Below are 19,761 nucleotides of genomic sequence, written 5' to 3'. Positions count from 1 at the left end.
TAGACTATTCAGTCCATTGTGATACGACATTGGTAAACTTCTCTCTTATGACTGAGTGCTGCCCGATTCCATGTTAAGGTCAATGACAAGGGACCTCTCCTTTTTATAGCCGAGTCCGAACGGCGTTCCACATTGCAGTAAAACTACTTAGAGAAGCTTTGAAACCCTCAGAAATGCCACCAGCATTACTGAGGTGGGATAATCCACCACTGAAAAAATTTTTGGTGTTCGGTCGAAACAGGAATCGAACCCACGACCTTGTGTATACAAGGCGGGCATGCTAACCATTGCACCACGGTGGCTACATACCATGCGTTCAAAGGGTTAAATGCGTCCGATGATTGAAGAGTTGAAATTTCTCTTTGAAATCGAAAGCTCGAATAGTCTGCCGCAAACAGAAAAAAGTCAACCCCTCCATCAACGCAGGGATTGACGCATGGTGTGTAATTCAACCTTTATTGTTGTTTACGTTTCTGTTGATTTTATACTATTTTGTGCGACATTTTAATGCCAAACATTTAAATTTTGACTTATATTTTCCAAGACTTGCACAAAAGAACTTCATTGGAAGTGGAAAAAATTGATGAAGTATCCCGGGATGCTTTTAAAAGAAATGTTTGTGGACCAACTTTGATTTTTTTTGCTGGGAAAATTTGCACAAATTCATAATTTATTTTGTACTTCAGTTTTTTTTTTTGTTTAGTTTATCGGATTTAGTATAAAAGTATATAACATCAATCAGAAACATGAAAATGTATAATCTAAATAATTTTACAGTGCTTTCAACTATTGTCCTTAGGGCAGCCGACAACAATGGTCAGTAATTGCTCCACCATCATCAGTGTGTCCATCTTCTGTGCGTCCACTGTCCACCTAACAATGTTGTATAAACAAAGAATTCTGGAAAATTTCTTTAAAGACAAAAAAGAATTACAAACAATTGACTGTTACAATGCTGCGCATGTGTATTTTGCAAAAAAAAAAAAATGGTCTCCCCATTAGTCGCATGTGATGGTGGTTAACACCGCAAATTACATTTTAGCGTTTCATGCCGGGTTTATTGAGGCTTGAGTGATTTCCTTTGTGGCATTCATTGGGATTTTGAGTTTTTCTTTTATTCGCTTCAATGTTTTTTCCCATTTGTTTTTCCATTTATTGCCATAGTCGGCTATAGTTACACTTTGTTGGCAGCTGCGAATTTTAAAAATGTTTACATTGTCGGCACTTTTTATTTGGTTTTTTTGCTTTCATGTTTTTGTGCGAAGTGTTCTGTTTTTTGTTTTCGTATTTTGGCATTGCCTTTATTTTGATGTCGTCACATTTACGCAAATATGTGCTAATCTTCTACTGGGCAAAGGCAAAAAAATGCAATGAATGATTATTCTGTACGTTGCATACATCGGGAGCAAGAGTAAATTCACGGTAGTTAATTAACTTTAGTTTGAATTATTTAACCACAATTAATTAAAATTAAAAAAAATATTTTGAAACTACACTGAAAGATATATCACCAATATAATCTAATGTGATTTTGCGGAAAATATTTAATACCTTCTGTTTTCTTTTTTGTAAATTCAAGCTCGATGTCAGAGTTTTATTTTCTGTTTTATTTTTACACTTCGATATTTCGATCTCCTTCGGAAATCATCGACGGGAATAAATTAAATACATAAAATTAAAACCTATGTCACTGGAGTGTGGTAACAGCAACAGAAATGAGAGGACAACACCAGTGACATAGGTTTTAATTTTATGTATTTAATTTATTCCCGTCGATGATTTCCGAAGGAGATCGAAATATCGAAGTGTAAAAATAAAACAGAAAATAAAACTCTGACCTCGATCTTGCCAATATATTATTTTTTTATCGACAATTTTTTCAAAATTTTATTTCTACAGAATATTTTGTCAAAATTGTATTTCTATAGAATATTTTGTCAAAATTTTAATTCTATAGAATATATTGTCATAATTTTATTTCGATAGAAAATTTTGTCAATAATTTATTTCTATAGAAAATTTTGTCAAAATTTTAATTCTATAGAATATTTTGTTATAATTTGATTTCGATAGAAAATTTTGTCCAAAATTTTATTTCTATAGAAAATTTTTTCAAAATTTTATTTCTGCAGAAAATTCAGTCAAAATTTTATTTCTATAGAAAATTTTGTTAAAATTTTATTTCTACAGAAAATTCAGTCAAAATTTTATTTCTATAGAAAATTTTGTTAAGATTTCTATAGAAAATTTTGTCAAAATGTTATTTCTATAGCAAATTTTGTCAAAATGTTATTTCTATAGTAAATTTTTTCAAAATTTTATTTCTATAGAAAATTTTGTCAAAATGTTATTTCTTAGCAAATTTTTTCAAAATTTTATTTCTATAGAAAATGTTGACAATTTTTTATTTCTATAGAAAAGTTTGTCAAAACTTTATTTCTATAGAAAATTTTGTCAAAATTTTATTTCTATAGAATATTTTGTCAAAATTTTAATTCTATAGTAAATTTTAACAAAACAATTCTATAAAAATTTTATTTCTACATGTAGGAAATTTTGTCAAAATTGTATTTCTATAGAAAATTTTGTCAAAATTTTATTTTTATAGAAAATTTTGTCAAAATTTTATATCCATAGAAAATTTTGTCAAAATTTTATTTCTACAGAATATTTTGTCAAAATTTTATTTCTATAGAATATTTTGTCAAAATTTTAATTCTATAGAATATATTGTCATAATTTTATTTCTAGAGAATATTTTGTCAAAATTTTATTTCTATAGAATATTTTGTCAAAATTTTAATTCTATAGAATATATTGTCATAATTTTATTTCGATAGAAAATTTTTTCAATAATTTATTTCTATAGAAAATTTTGTCAAAATTTTATTTCTATAGAAAATTTTTTCAAAATTTTATTTCTGCAGAAAATTCAGTCAAAATTTTATTTCTATAGAAAATTTTGTTAAAATTTTATTTCTACAGAAAATTCAGTCAAAATTTTATTTCTATAGAAAATTTTGTTAAAATGTTATTTCTTAGCAAATTTTTTCAAAATTTTATTTCTATAGAAAATTTTGTCAAAATTTTATTTCTATAGAAAATTTTGTCAAAATTTTATTTCTATAGAAAATTTTGTCAAAATTTTATTTCAATAGAAAATTTTGTTAAGATTTCTATAGAAAATTTTGTCAAAATTTTATTTCTATAGCAAATTTTGTCAAAATGTTATTTCTATAGTAAATTTTTTTAAAATTTTATTTCTATAGAAAATTTTGTCAAAATGTTATTTCTTAGCAAATTTTTTCAAAATTTTATTTCTATAGAAAATGTTGACAATTTTTTATTTCTATAGAAAAGTTTGTCAAAACTTTATTTCTATAGAAAATTTTGTCAAAATTTTATTTCTATAGAATATTTTGTCAAAATTTTAATTCTATAGTAAATTTTAACAAAAAAATTCTATAAAAATTTTATTTCTACATGTAGGAAATTTTGTCAAAATTGTATTTCTATAGAAAATTTTGTCAAAATTTTATTTTTATAGAAAATTTTGTCAAAATTATTGTTCATTGTGGAAAGGTTTTTCATCGGAGAAAACCAACTTCTGTAACTCTCCACTTTCATGCAAACGAAGCAACTTCCTGCCTTTTTCTAGTCTAACATTTTTGGTGCAACGGTGAGCCCTTGCATGTTTTGGAACTTCAGTGGCTTAAGTCCAAGTTCAGTTTTATATATATAGCGTCCATTTGTAAAACATTCCGGTGTTTTTGATCGAAACTTGGACTGAATCTCTGACCCTTTGTATGCAAGGCGGATATACTATTCATTGCACCATGGTGGTTCCCAATGTAATTGTTTGCAATACGAATTAACCAACCTGTATATAGCATGCGAAAATTGGTCCATAATTATATGAGGTCTCCATGAAATCCGATCGTCAGATAAGACTTCTTGAGTCTCATGGCGGAATTTCATTCATAAATTTTTAATGATAATTTAAGGTATAACACTTTTCCTAAATATTATGTTATATAAAAATACATATTTTTCACTGTCGAAAGGAATGTATACATATTTTAGTTATAATATAAAACATTTCATAAATATTATGAATGCCTTCATAGCCCATCAAAATCAGTATTTTTCTATTTATGAAATTTGTTCATACAATTTATGAATACCATCATTGGAACATTTTTTGTGAACACTATTCATAAAACTTGGGATTAGATAATTAACTTATTATTTATTTGGGATTAGATAATGAACTTACGTTTTCATGTTTGAAAAAACACAGCATTTTTAATTCGCGAAAAACACGCTTTGATGAAACCAACGATTGAAAGACATTTGGAAGTTTTTTCAGTGCTACACGGCGTCCATCGCGAGGATCTGTTACAGCCCTGCAAGAAACAAAAATACGAAATAAAAATGATTAAAATATTTTTTATATATTTTATATTTCAATAAAATTATTATTATTTTTTTTTGTCGGAACAGTACACGGCAATTTCCTTTGGCATCGTATTATTTTTGTGTTTAATTCAATAAAAATTATTTAAAAATAAAACAAAATAATTGAATAAAATAATGAATTTTTTTCCAATTAAAAATTTAATTGATTCAACTACTTTTGTAACTAAAAAAAATCAATTACAATAACATTGTATACTGTAATTGAAGAAATTTCAACTTATTTGGATCAATTAATTTTGTCTGTATAAAGAAACGCATTGCTAAGAGAATTACATTACTAATTTGGAATTAATAACGTATGGAGAAACAATACAAGTCCTTAAATGTTTATACTCTAAAATGTAGAAAAACAAAATCTTTTTGCTGTTCAATGAACTTCAGTTTATTTTTTTTTTTTTTTGGTTTTCTATAATAATCCTTAAGTAATTGGCCACACAAAGTCTATGCAAACAAATCACAAAGTCGAAGGCCAAAACTAAAAAAAAACAAAGTCTATGCGAATCAAAACAATATAGAGACGTGCGAAAACAAATTTAAGAGAGGCGTAGCCTAAAAGTCTGCTACATTTACGTGTGATTTATTAAGTCCCACACACCCATACACTTGTACACCAGAACACAATCGCAAAATAATGGTTGACGTCATCTATTTGAGATATTACAAACAAATATAAAACTATTTGTCATAATCACAATGGTCGAAAGCAGACTTTCTACTACACAGTTCATCCTAAAAGTATACAATGGCAGAGAATATTCATTTGGAAAAGGAATATTTATTTATAATCTACAGTGAAAAGGTGGGTAATATTTCATTCCATTCCATTGGGCTTTGTTTTTTTTTTGGCACAGTATGGTACAAATTAAGCTCTTGTTTAAAAATAGGATTGGTAAACATTAGGGGGATGTAAGCAAAAAGTTTTTCCATGTGGCAAATTGAAAAGTAATTGAGACAATCTAGGTGCCATATTGTCGAAAATAACCGGGTTGTTGGAACATAACATTGGCCATGTCCCTATATATATATAAATGCGAAAGATGAGGTATTATATAAAATATTTGTTTATCAAAATCTGCCAATGTAAACAATTACTCGGCAAAGTAAAAAAAAAAAAACAAATAGAAGTATAGAAATGCATAATTTTTGGATAGGAACATAATTAAAAAATGATTGCATATTTTCGGTTAGTAATGTGATACTAACTTTTTGTTTCAAGGACAATAGATCCAAGACAATAGCACTGAAAATTTTTTGACAAAATTTTCTATTAAAATAAAATTTTGACAAAATTTTCAATAGAAAAACAATTTTTTAAAAAAAATTTTCTATAGAAATAAAATTTAGACGAAGTTTTCTATAGAAGTAGATTTTCGATAAAAAAAATTTTATAGAAATAAAATTTTGACAAAATTTTCTATAGAAGTAGAATTTTGATAAAATTTTCTATAGAAATAAAATTTTGACAAAATTTTCTATAGAAATACAATTTTGAGAAAAATTTCTAAAGAAATAAAATTTTGACAAAATTTTCTATAGAAATAAAATTTTCATAAAATTTTCTATATAAATACAATTTTCACAAAATTGTCTATAGAAATAAAATTTTGACAAAATTTTCTATAGAAATTAAACTTTCTATAGAAATAAAATTTTGACAAAATTTTCTATAAAAATAAAATTTTGACAAAATTTTCTATAGAAATAAAATTTTGACAAAATTTTCTATAGAAATAAAATGTTGACAAAATTTTCTATAGAAATAAAATTTTGACAAAATTTTCTATAGAAATAAAATGTTGACAAAATTTTCTATAGAAATAAAATTTTGACAAAATTTTCTATAGAAATAAAATTTTGACAAAATTTTCTATAGAAATAAAATTTTGACAAAATTTTCTATAGAAATAAAATTTTGACAACATTTTCAATAAAAGTAGAATTTTGACAAAATTTTCTATAGAAATAAAATTTTGACAAAATTTTCTATTGAAATAAAATTTTGACAAAATTTTCTATAGAAATAAAATTTTGACAAAATTTTCTATAGAAATAAAATTTTGACAAAATTTTCTATAGAAATAAAATTTTGACAAAATTTTCTATAGAAATAAAATTTTGACAAAATTTTCTATAGAAATAAAATTTTCATAAAATTTTCTATATAAATACAATTTTCACAAAATTGTTTATAGAAATAAAATTTTGACAAAATTTTCTATAGAAATAAAACTTTCTATAGAAATAAAATTTTGACAAAATTTTCTATAAAAATAAAATTTTGACAAAATTTTCTATAGAAATAAAATTTTGACAAAATTTTCTATAGAAATAAAATGTTGACAAAATTTTCTATAGAAATAAAATTTTGACAACATTTTCAATAAAAATAGAATTTTGACAAAATTTTCTATAGAAATAAAATTTTGACAAAATTTTCTATAGAAATAAAATTTTGACAAAATTTTCTATAGAAATAAAATTTTGACAAAATTTTCTATAGAAATAAAATTTTGACAAAATTTTCTATAGAAATAAAATTTTGACAAAACTTTCTATAGAAATAAAATTTTGACAAAATTTTCTATAGAAATACAATTTTTACAAAATTTTCTATAAAAGTAGAATTTTGACAAAATTTTCTGTAGAAATAAAATTTTGACAACATTTTCTATAGAAATAAAATTTTGATAAAATTTTCTATAGAAATAAAATTTTGACAAAATTTTCTATAGAAATAAAATTTTGATAAAATTTTCTAAAGAAATAAAATTTTGACAAAATTTTCTATAGAAATACAATTTTGAGACAATTTTCTATAGAAATAAAATTTTGACAAAATTTTCTATAAAAGTAGAATTTTGACAAAATTTTCTATAGAAAAAAAAAATTTCACAATATTTTCTATATAATTAAAATTTTGACATATTTTTCTATAGAAGTAAAGTTTTGATAAAATTTTCTAACAAATAAAATTTTCACAATATTTTCTATTTAATTAAAATTTTGACAAAATTTTCTATAAAAGTAGAATTTTGACAAAATTTTCTATAGAAATAAAATGTTGACAAAATTTTCTATAGAAATAAAATGTTGACAAAATTTTCTATAGAAACAAAATGTTGACAAAATTTTCTATAGAAATAAAATGTTGACAAAATTTTCTATAGAAATAAAATGTTGACAAAATTTTCTATAAAAGTAGAATTGTGACAAAATTTTCTATAAAAGTAGAATTTTGACAAAATTTTCTATAGAAATAAATTTTTGACAAAATTTTCTATAAAAATAAACTTTTGACAAAATTTTCTATAAAAGTAGAATTTTGACAAAATTTTCTATAGAAATAAAATTTTGACAAAATTTTCTAGAGAAATAAAATTTTGACAAAATTTTCTATAGAAAAAAAATTTTGACAAACTTTTCTATAGAAATACAATTTTGAGATAATTTTCTAAAGAAATCAAATTTTGACAAAATTTTCTATAGAAATAAAATTTTGACAAAATTTTCTATAGAAATAAAATTTTGACAAAATTTTCTATAGAAATACAATTTTTACAAAATTTTCTATAAAAGTAGAATTTTGACAAAATTTTCTATAGAAATAAAATTTTGACAACATTTTCTATAGAAATAAAATTTTGACAAATTTTTCTACAGAAATAAAATTTTGACAAAATTTTCTATAGAAATGCAATTTTGACAAAATTTTCTATAGAAATAAAATTTTGATAAAATTTTCTAAAGAAATAAAATTTTGACAAAATTTTCTATAGAAATAAAATTTTGACAAAATTTTCTATAGAAACAAAATTTTGAGATAATTTTCTATAGAAATAAAATTTTGACAAAATTTTCTATAGAAGTAGAATTTTGATAAAATTTTATATAGAAATAAAATTTTGACAAAATTTTCTATAGAAATAAAATTTTGACAAAATTTTCTATAGAAATAAAATTTTTACAAAATTTTCTATAGAAATACAATTTTTACAAAATTTTCTATAAAAGTAGAATTTTGACAAAATTTTCTATAGAAATAAAATTTTGACAACATTTTCTATAGAAATAAAATTTTGACAAAATTTTCTACAGAAATAAAATTTTGACAAAATTTTCTATAGAAATAAAATTTTGACAAAATTTTCTATAGAAATAAAATTTTGACAAAATTTTCTATAGAAATACAATTTTGACAAAATTTTCTATAGAAATAAAATTTTGATAAAATTTTCTAAAGAAATAAAATTTTGTGAAAATTATTTATAGAAATAAAATGTTGTGAAAAATTTCTATAGAAATAAAATTGTGACAATTTTTTTTTAGAAATAAAATTTTAAAAAATTTTTTTATACGAACACAATTTTTACAAATTATTTTATAGAAATAAAATGTTGACAAAATAATCCTTAGAAATAAAATTTTCTATAGGAATATAATTTTGACAAAATTTTCTATAGAAATAAAATTTTGACAACATTTTCTATAGAAATAACATTGATAAAATTTCTCAAAAATTTTTAGAAGAAAACAAAACGCCATAACCAACACTTTCTTTAACATTTGAGTATATATGCGGGTGATCTCAAAAAAAAAAAAATAAATTTTGACAAAATTTTCTATAGAAATACAATTTTTACAAAATTTTCTATAAAAGTAGAATTTTGACAATTTTTTTTTTTGGAAATAAAATTTTGACAACATTTTCTATAGAAATACAATTTTGACAAAATTTTCTATAGAAATAAAATTTTGACAAAATTTTCTATAGAAATAAAATTTTCTATAGAAATACAATTTTTACAAAATTTTCTATAAAAATAAAATTTTTACAAAATTTTCTATAGAAATAAAATTTTGACAACATTTTCGATAGAAATGAAATTGATAAAATTTCTCAAAAATTTTTAGAAGAAAACAAAACGCCATAACCAACACTTTCTTTAACATTTGGGTGTATATGCGTGTTATCTCAAAAAAAAAATACCTCAGCGTTTTTCTCAATTGTTTTATAAATAATTAATCTCTATTTAACCTGTAGCAAATCTGAATGATTCAATATGCATAAGTATTTCGGAAAAATCGTATATTGTATTGTCTATGTGTTCCCTAGAGAATTTCATTGAATCGGAAAACCTTCATATAGGTTTCAGCGAACGAGAAAGTATACGTTAAGTAATAAACAGTGTTTTATGCCAATCTTCATAAACCAAGTTGCCAACAAGGATTTCCTGTCATGGTAAGTAAGCTCCTTCAAATATACATACAAGAAAAATCTAAAACAAAAAACAATAATAAAACGTTAATACTATTTCCCCCAATAAAAAGCCATAAAATAAAAATTACGGAAAATTTTTCACATTAATACGTATGAAGTTCCCAGTTCAGGAAAAATTGATTGATGTTCTTTTGTTTTTAGGGAAATATTCACAATACGAAATTGTGCTAACGATTTCATGGAATAATGCCGGTTTAATACGAACTATATGAGTTGTTGGCCCTGTTAGGGGAATATTCTTTGGATTGCACAAAAAAAATTGCACAAAAAAAATCATAACAGTTTAAATCTTAGCACCATCATGGTTTTGTTCTTTGGTCACAGTAGAAAGGACAAAAAACCATATACAGTACATCCAAAATACTGAATTCGGATCACACCGTAAGAAGTGTTGCATATTCAGTGCAACGGCTGTTTGAATGGTGGACATCCATCCTATGACAAGCCCGTCTTAACTTCATCGCTTCTGCGCCAATTAGGCACCACTTCCGGACCCAAAAAGAATATTTTTTGAATTTAACATGGGCTTGTCATAGGACGGATGTCCACCATTTAAAATGCCGTTGCACTGAATATGCACCACTTCTTAAGGTGTGATCCGAATTCAGTGTTTTGGGTGTGAATTAAAAACTTTGGTGATATGTTGGAAATAAAAAACTTTTATAATTTTTTATAATTTTTAATGCATTTTAAGGCTTGTCCGAAACGCTTGACCCGAAATATTTTCAAAAATTAATAATATTAATAATAAAATTGTACCATTTTATTAATCCTTACTCTGTTTTTAACCTAGTCGAATAAAAAATGTTAAAATTACCCTTAAAAATAGGAAAAAACGAGTTAAAAAAAATTTTATTAAAAGAACTTCCTGAGCAGTTAAAATTAAGAACATCATTGGGAGGACATTTTTGGAAGTGCTTTTAAAGTTTTGCCTTTAGAAGCATTTCCAAATTTTTCTGCTGGGTAGCTTAAGCAACAGAGAAAAAAAATATATTTGTCAAATTGATTTGGGCAAAACTTTGGTGGGATGGAAGATTCTTTCGGAACTGCCAAATTCCTCATCCGCATCCTCTATATGTAGCGAAACTATAAACCAATTATCGGAATAAATTCGGATAATTGACTAAACCCTATGTGTATGACAATCGAACCTCTTGAAAAAAAGCTTTTTTTTTGTCTTCTTTGCCTTCATCAATCTAAAACAAATTTTCACTTTTCCTTTGAAATTTATTGAAAAATCTTCAACTTCAAGGATAATAAATTGTCCATGACACTAAAAAGGCCATCCATCATATTTTGCTATAAAAACTCTAATAAAAAGAATAAAAATTGTCCTTAAAAGTTATCAATAACATCCTTGTTAAATGTTCCATGGTAATAAACACAATAATTCCAAGTGCAAAACCAATGAGATGTTAATTGCTTGTGGGTTTATCCATGTAACCAAATCTACACGATGACAGGTAAAGAATATAAAATATTCCACGAAAGGAGAGCCGTACAGAAAAGTCTACTAATATTGATTGAATCAATTTATTTATATTTTGTGGAATATATATTTGAAGAATATTTGAAGTATACTTCTAGGCGTTTATATTGAGAAATATTAAAACTTGATAATTTTTAAACATACACTTTGCACATAATAAACTAAAGGGGAAAAATTAAAGAGAAAATTAAATTAGAGATCGTTGTAGACTTTTCCCATGGTAATCAATCATTAAAATTAACCAGCAAAGAGAAATTAGTTGAGTGGGCTATATAAAGTTGTTTTTGTGAAAAATACTTTTAACTATACTTTTAGGCGCTTTTAGTCACATAGAATTGTGAAACCACATTTAGCAAACATTAAACTAAATGGAATAGTAATTAAAAATTCAACAAATGCATATTTATGTTTCATGGAATTATTTAAATGATAAGAGAACCGTATCGAAAAGTCTAGTAATATTGTTGGATACTACATCAATTAAAAATTAAAAGCCTATTAAAAAACTTCAAAATTTAAACAAAATAAATTGGTCATAGAAAAAATTCCAACAATTAAAAATTATTTCATTTTCTTTTCAGTAACTTAATGATGTCAATTCCCTTAATCTTCCTGTCCAATAAGCTCGAATAAATATTGTAATAATTTCTAAAAATTATTTATTGACAGAATATTTGAAGTATACTTTTAGGCACTTATAGACAACAATTCTAGCAATTAAAAATTATTAATTGAAGTATACTTTTAGGCACTTATATTAAGAAATATAAAATTAATTTTTGCCGAAAATTGTTTTAAGTATACTTTTAATCGCTGAGAATTGTTAAAACACATTTTAGCATACAGTAAACTAATTGGAATAATAAGTAAAAATAATACAAATATTTGCTTATTCTCAATGGAATATTTTCAAGTGGAAAGCCAATTAGATATGATTATTGTTAATCTTCCTGTCCAATAAGCTCGAATAAATATTGTAATAATTTCTAAAAATTATTTTTTTGCAGAATATTTGAAGTATACTTCTAGGCATTTATAGAAAACAATTCTAGCAATTAAAAATTATTTATTTGAAGTATACTTCTAGGCACTTATATTAAGAAATATAAAATCTTACAGATAGAATTTTCAAAACACATATTTTTTTTTGCCGAAAATTGTTTTAAGTATACTTTTACTCGCTGAGAATTGTGAAAACACATTTTAGCATACAGTAAACTAATTGGAATAATAATTAAAAATAATACAAATATCTGCTTATGCTCAATGGAATATTTTCAAGTGGAAAGCCAATTAGATATGATTTTAGTGGACTTATCGATGTACTTATCTTGATTGAATATTACATCAATTGGTTTATAATATTTTGTGTGAGATAAAAATAATAAAATCTGATCATTTTTGCAAAAAAAAAAAAAAGAAGTATACTTCTAGGTGTTTATATTGAAAAACTTTAAAACCTAACACTTGGGTTCATTTGGTATTTTGAAACCGCATTTAGCAAACAGTAAACCAACTGGAAAAATACTTAGATATAATATAAATGCATATTTATGTTCAATGGAATATTTTCAAGTGTAAAGCCAATTACACTGAAAAAAATATTGTCGTGAGGTCAAAGATTTCATGTCTTTAAAATACGAATACAAATTTTGCTTAGCATAGAAGACGCATTTCTCTAAAATAAAGTTATTTTCCTTGTCCAAAAGTCGATAAACTTTTCAATGAAGGAATATTGTCCTTATAATTAAGTGATTTTACTTAAAAATGGGTATCTTAACATGAAAGAAAAAATGTATAGGCTAAGGTCAACTTGACTTTAATAATTCAGAAAAATTCTTTAAATTTAATGAAACTGTCTTTAAATTTATTGTCTTTTTGCATCTTGACTACAAAGCAAAAAATCGTTCAGATATAGGACAGGTTTTTCAAAACTTTATTTTAAAGAAGTTTTTTACTTCAAACATAGCATAATTTCTACTGGAAGTCAAGCCCTAATTTGGAAAATAAAGTTGCCGTTAACTCGTTTTTAAAGGACTTTGATAGCATATGAAGAAAAAAGCTGAGAAAGCGAAAAATTAAAATTTTCTTCTTAGAAGCAAGTACACAAAACCTAAAATTAAAAGAGAATTGTGTCTTAAAAGTATCCTTACTTGTATTCTCCGCTTCTTTGGCTCGGAATCAATACCAAATTTTTTAAAGTAAAGACAAAATCTTTGGAACCGAGTATGCTTTTTTTTCAGTGTAGATATTATTAGGACTTATCCATTTACAAAAATTGAGCCTATAACTAAATACCATCATATCATTTACATAAATTCATATTCACATTGATTGAATATTATATCAATTGGTTTACAATATTTTGGCCTAGATAAAACTAATAAGCATTAGATTTCTGTAAACTACAATAAATGAAGTAGACATATAGGAGTTTATATTGAAAAACTTAAATCCTAACATTTGGGCTCACATTGAATTGTGAAACCACATTCAGCATACATTAGATTAGCATAAGTTTACCAAATTTCATTGAAATCGGTTCAGATTTAGATATAGCTCCCATATATATGTATCGCCCGATTACCCCAAATTTGGCCATAAGTCCCTTGTTTATCAACCGATCTGACTCAAAGTTGGCCAAATCTAATTTTCTATAGCACTTACTATATGTGCAAAAAATCATCGAAATCGGTTCAGATTTAGCTAAAGCCCCCATATATATGTATCGCCCGATTTTAACTAATTTGGCCATAAAACCCTTATGTATCAACCGATCTTACTCAAATTTGGCTTGCACTAATCTTCTATATTACAACCCAGCAAAAAAAGAGTCGCCACAAAAGTAATGAAAATGTTCTTTTTGGATCCGGAAGTGGTGCAAAATTGATGCAGAAGCGATGAATTTAACATAGGCTTGTCATAGGACGGAAGTCCTCCATTTCAACAGCCGTTGCACTGAATTTGCATCACTTCTTTAGGTGTGATCCGAATTCAATGTTTTGGATGTAAATTAAAAAATTCTGTGATATTTTTTCAAATAAATAATTTGTATAAGTTTTTATAATTTTTAATGGATTCTAACGCTTGTCGGAAATGTTTGACCTCAAATATTTTCAAAACTTCACAATTTTTTCAGATAAGATTCAGCATTTTTTTCGACAAAATTTAAATGATTTGTACCATTTTATGAATTCTTACTCTGTTTTTAACCTAATTGAAACAAAAAAGTTAAACTTACCCATTAAAAGTATGAAAAAACCAAGATATAAAAAAATGAATTAAAAGGACTTCCAGGGTAGTTAAAATAAAGAACATTATTGGGAGTGCATCTTCTGGAAGTGCTTTTAAAGTTGTGCCTTTGGAAGAACTTCCAAATTTTTTTTCTGGGAAGGTAACCTTCTGTGGTATCAACCAAATCTTGAAAATATCATCCAAATCGGTTGAGATTTAGATATACCTCCCATATATATGCCTCGATCGATTTTCCCAAATTTGGCCCTATAACTCTTCCAATGTTGCTCAAATTTCAAATGTACATGTATTAGCCGATAATATTTAAACTTACATGTACACGCAGAGAAGGAATATGATCACCTCAACCATGTTTCAAGAGCAAAATGTTATTTTTGGATGGTGACCATGTAACATGTTTATGGCAAAATGTTCTTTTCTCGCCAAAAATAATATGCTTGCCGAAATCCGATACATAACCTCCGAGAAAATAACATGGTTGCGACAAACATGTTACATGGTCACCATTCAAAAATAACATTTTGCTCTTGAAACATGGTTGAGGTGATCATATTCCTTCTCTGGGTGTAGCTATTACATAAATATATTGCCATATTTTCAGAAATTTGGATTTATTACCCACACTAATTGAACGATTTTCTCGTTTTTAATAATGTACACAAAATTATTGGCATACTAACTCTGTAGGTTCAGAATCAACTATAGCTCCTAATATCAGACATTTCTTTTCAGATTGTGATAAAACTCCCATGTACCCCTTAATGTTCTTAAATATGGAAATGCGGGTTTTCCCCAAACCTATAACATTGATACCCAACAAACGATGTTTACTAATTCAGTAGGGGTGGTTTAGGTTATAATATAGTCGGTCGGCCCCGCCCGACTTTCTACTTTACTCACTTGTTTTAAAGTTAAATTTATATTTTCCTCTGCACCCAGAGAAGGAATATGATCACCTCAAACATGTTTTAAGAGCAAAATGTTATTTTTGGGTGGTGACCATGTAACATGGTTTTCGCAACCATGTTATTTTCTCGGAAATCATGTATCTGATTTCGGCAAGCAGGTTATATTTGACGATAAAATAACATTTTAGTGACAAACATGTTACATGGTCACCATACAAAAATAACATTTTGCTCTTGAAACATGTTTGAGGTGATAATATTCCTTCTATGCGTGTGTTAAGCACTTAACAGAACTCTGTAAACGTTAAGGCAATGTTAACATAAAGTTTAAAGTTAACTTTATACTCACGGACATCACACATTAAGAAGTGATGCAAATTTAGTGCAGCGGCTGTTGAAATGGTGGGCATCCACGCTATGACAAGCCCATGTTTAATTCATCGCTTCTGCGCCAAGTTTGCACCACTTTCGGATCGAAAAATAACATTTTCACTACTTTTGTGGTGACGCTTTATTCGCTGAATAGTTGTAATAATATGTTGTACGAAATAGAAATAATATTATAATCAGATTTCTGTAAACAAAACAAAGAAAAAAGTGAAGTATAGTTGTAGGCGTTTATATAGGATAGATTCTATCGAACTTTTCACCGAACACCAAAAAGTGTTTCACCGATATGATACCCCCACCGTGGTGCAATGGTTAGCATTCCCGCCTTGCACACACAAGGTCGTGAGTTCGATTCCTGCTTCGACCGAACACCAAAAAGTTTTTCAGCAGTGGATTATCCAACCTCAGTAATGCTGGTGACATTTCTGAGGGTTTCAAAACTTCTCTAAGTGGTTTCACTGTAATGTAGAACGCCGTTCAGACTCGGCTATAAAAAGGAGGTCCCTTGTCATTGAGCTTAACATGGAATCGGGCAGCACTCAGTGATAAGAGAGAAGTTCACCACTGTGGTATCACAATGGACTGAATAGTCTAAGTGAGCCTTATACATCGGGCTGCCACCCAACATAACCTAACCTAACCATACCCCCTAACAGTAATACTGGTGATGATTTCACCGTAAGGGAAATCGATATTCGTTCTTTTGACGTACATTTAAACAGAATAGCTATACAAATGCTTCCTGCGAAATATCCTTTTTTCGAATAAAATAAAAAAATGTATGTGAGGATGAACAACTCTACTAAAAGATTTTCGGATTTATAAGATATTCGAAAGGTGGTCCGTGCGAAGAGAAACTGTTTATGCATACCAGAACTAAGTTATAAATATAAAATCGCCCACGTCCATTTTGTTTTCCTAGAATAAAAATGCTAAAAACAATTCTATATTAAAAAGTAAAAGGTCATATATCAAAAAACAAAAAAGCTGTTAATCGCCTACATATTCTCCTTACACTATTGTCCGTGTAGTGTTGACGTTGGCACGTGTATATAAATGGCATAAGGGAATGAAAACATACATTGGATGAAAGTAAAACGAATTAGAAAAAAAAGCAAACAATTGAAGTGAAAAAAAAAAAAACAAAATATGATGCTAATTTATGGCAATTTCTGGGGACACGCATCACGTACGGCATACTTTTAGGCTAATTCGATAAGGGGAAATAGGAAAACCAGGATATACAAAGAGAGAATATTAGGAATAACTCAATACACAGAAAAAAATATTCACCGCTATTTTTATAAAAAAAAATTAATAAATACGATTTTAATTAAAATATTAAGTATTCCATTTAATATTTAAAATAAATTACAATCACTCAAATATAACAGGTTGGCTGATAAGTCCCCGGTCTGACACATAGATGGCGTCGCTAGTATTAAATGCATATTATAGTACAAACCTTCAAATTATTCGTGTCAAAATTTGACGTTTGAAAGTCAATTAGTTTGTGAGATAGAGCGTCTTTTGTGAAGCAACTTTTGTTATTGCGAAAAAAATGGAAAAAAAGGAATTTCGTGTTTTGATAAAATACTGTTTTCTGAAGGGAAAAAATACGGTGGAAGCAAAAAACTTGGCTTGATAATGAGTTTCCGGACTCTGCCCCAGGGAAATCAACATTAATTGATTGGTATGCAAAATTCAAGCGTGGTGAAATGAGCACGGAGGACGGTGAACGCAGTGGACGCTCTAAAGAGGTCGTTACCGACGAAAACATCAAAAAAAATCCACAAAATGATTTTGAATAACCGTAAAATGAAGTTGATCGAGATAGCAGAGGCCTTAAAGATATCAAAGGAACGTGTTGGTCATATCATTCATCAATATTTGGATATGCGGAAGCTCTATGCAAAATGGGTGCCGCGCGAGCTCACATTTGACCAAAAACAACAACGTGTTGATGATTCTGAGCGGTGTTTGCAGCTGTTAACTCGTAATACACCCGAGTTTTTCCGTCGATATGTGACAATGGATGAAACATGGCTCCATCACAGTGTTGCCAGGTTGGGGTTTTCCCCCTAAATTTAGGGGTTTTTATCACGTTTAGGGGGATTTTTAGGGGTAACATTTATTTGGGGGGATTTTTTGGGGGTAAACAAGTATCTTAGACCTTATAAAGTGGAGCAATTCTCAACCAAATTCGGAACAATTCTGGCATGAATTTTGGGAAAAAAGTCCACCCAAGTTCCCAAATATAAGCAAATATGCAATAGCAAACAAGTATCTTAGACCTTATAAAGTGGAGCAATTCTCAACCAAATTCGGAACAATTCTGGCATGAATTTTGGGAAAAAAAAGTCCACCCAAGTTCCCAAATATAAGCAAATATGCAATAGCATTATCTTCGTTATATTTTTCAAATGCTTCTGTCGAAAGGGCATTTTTAATATTTGACACAAGTAAGTAAAGTAGAAAATCGGGCGGGGCCGACTATATCATACCCTAAACCACCATTACAGAATTAGTAATCATAAGCATTTTTGGGTAACATATAGGTCTGGGAGATAAAATTGCATATTTAAGAAAATTAAGGGGTGCATGTCTATGGGTGCTTTGTGTCAATCTGACTATTGCTCATCGTCGATGTTGCCACGGAAAATGTTCGGTTTACCCTACAAGGACAAGAAAAGTTCTCTACTTTCCCATACATTACCAAACAATTTTCCCTACTATATTTTTCGTTAAATTTTAAAAATTTTACAAAACAAAAATGGTTCTAAGTACTTTATTATCTTAAAACATGACTATGCAACGTATATAACTTAGAATATAAATTTGTATTACCACCACGGTTGCCACAGTTGGTAGAATTCTACCCAAATTAGTAATCTTTTTTGTTAAATCTCTATAAAAATAAAATTTTGGAAAAAGTTTCTATAAACAAATTTTTGTGAGAAATTTTTCTATAGAAATAAAATTTTGACAATAAATTCTATAGAAATAAAATTTTGAGAAAAAAATCCACAGAGATAAAATTTTGAGAAAATTTTTTATAGAAATAATATTTTGAGCCCATTATTAAAAAAGAGAAAATCGTTAAATTAGTGTGGGTAATAAATACAAATTTGTAAAAATCGAGCAATATTCATATGTAAGAGCTACTAGTACGTATTAGAACGATCGGGTAGTACATCAAAATTTGAAATTTGAGTAACATTGGTTAATAAATAATAAATATATATATATATATATATAAATATATATATTATATATATATATATATATATATATATATATATATATATATATATATATATATATATATATATATATATATATATATATATATATATATATATATATATATATAATATATATATATATATATATATATATATATATATATATATATATATATATATATATATATATATATATATATATATATATATATATATATATATATATATGTATATATATATCTATATATATATATATATGTATATATATATATATATATATATATATATATATATATATATATATATATATATATATATATATATATATATATATATATATATATATATATATATATATATATATATATATATATATATATATATATATATATATATATATATATATATATATATATATATATATATATATATATATAATATATATATATATATATATATATATATATATATATATATATATATATATATATATATATATATATATATATATATATATATATATATATATATATATATATATATATATATATATATATATATATATATATATATATATTATATATATATATATATATATATATATATATATATATATATATATATATATATATATATATATAAATTATATATATATATATATATATATATATATATTATATATATATATATATATATATATATATATATATATATATA

General features: G+C 25.9%; 1 protein-coding gene across 6 annotated transcripts in view; it reads right to left on the bottom strand.

The window, feature by feature from the left end:
* nmo (serine/threonine-protein kinase nemo) overlaps positions 1-19,761 on the bottom strand; it is a 371,265-nt gene that overhangs the window by 67,805 nt on the left and 283,699 nt on the right. For all 6 annotated transcript variants that reach the window (XR_012721345.1, XM_075304007.1, XM_075304008.1 and 3 more), the window contains one exon: positions 4,277-4,406. Coding sequence is in view for 5 of the 6 variants with exons in the window: in XM_075304007.1 (XP_075160122.1) it covers positions 4,277-4,406 (130 nt within the window). In the remaining variant the exon portion in view is untranslated. The remainder of the gene's footprint in view (positions 1-4,276; positions 4,407-19,761) is intronic.

This window comes from Haematobia irritans, chromosome 4 (genome assembly GCF_050003625.1).
Source record: "Haematobia irritans isolate KBUSLIRL chromosome 4, ASM5000362v1, whole genome shotgun sequence".
NCBI lineage: Eukaryota > Metazoa > Arthropoda > Insecta > Diptera > Muscidae > Haematobia > Haematobia irritans.
Note: the sequence above shows the minus strand (reverse complement) of the source record. Positions and strands in the feature narration are given on the sequence as shown.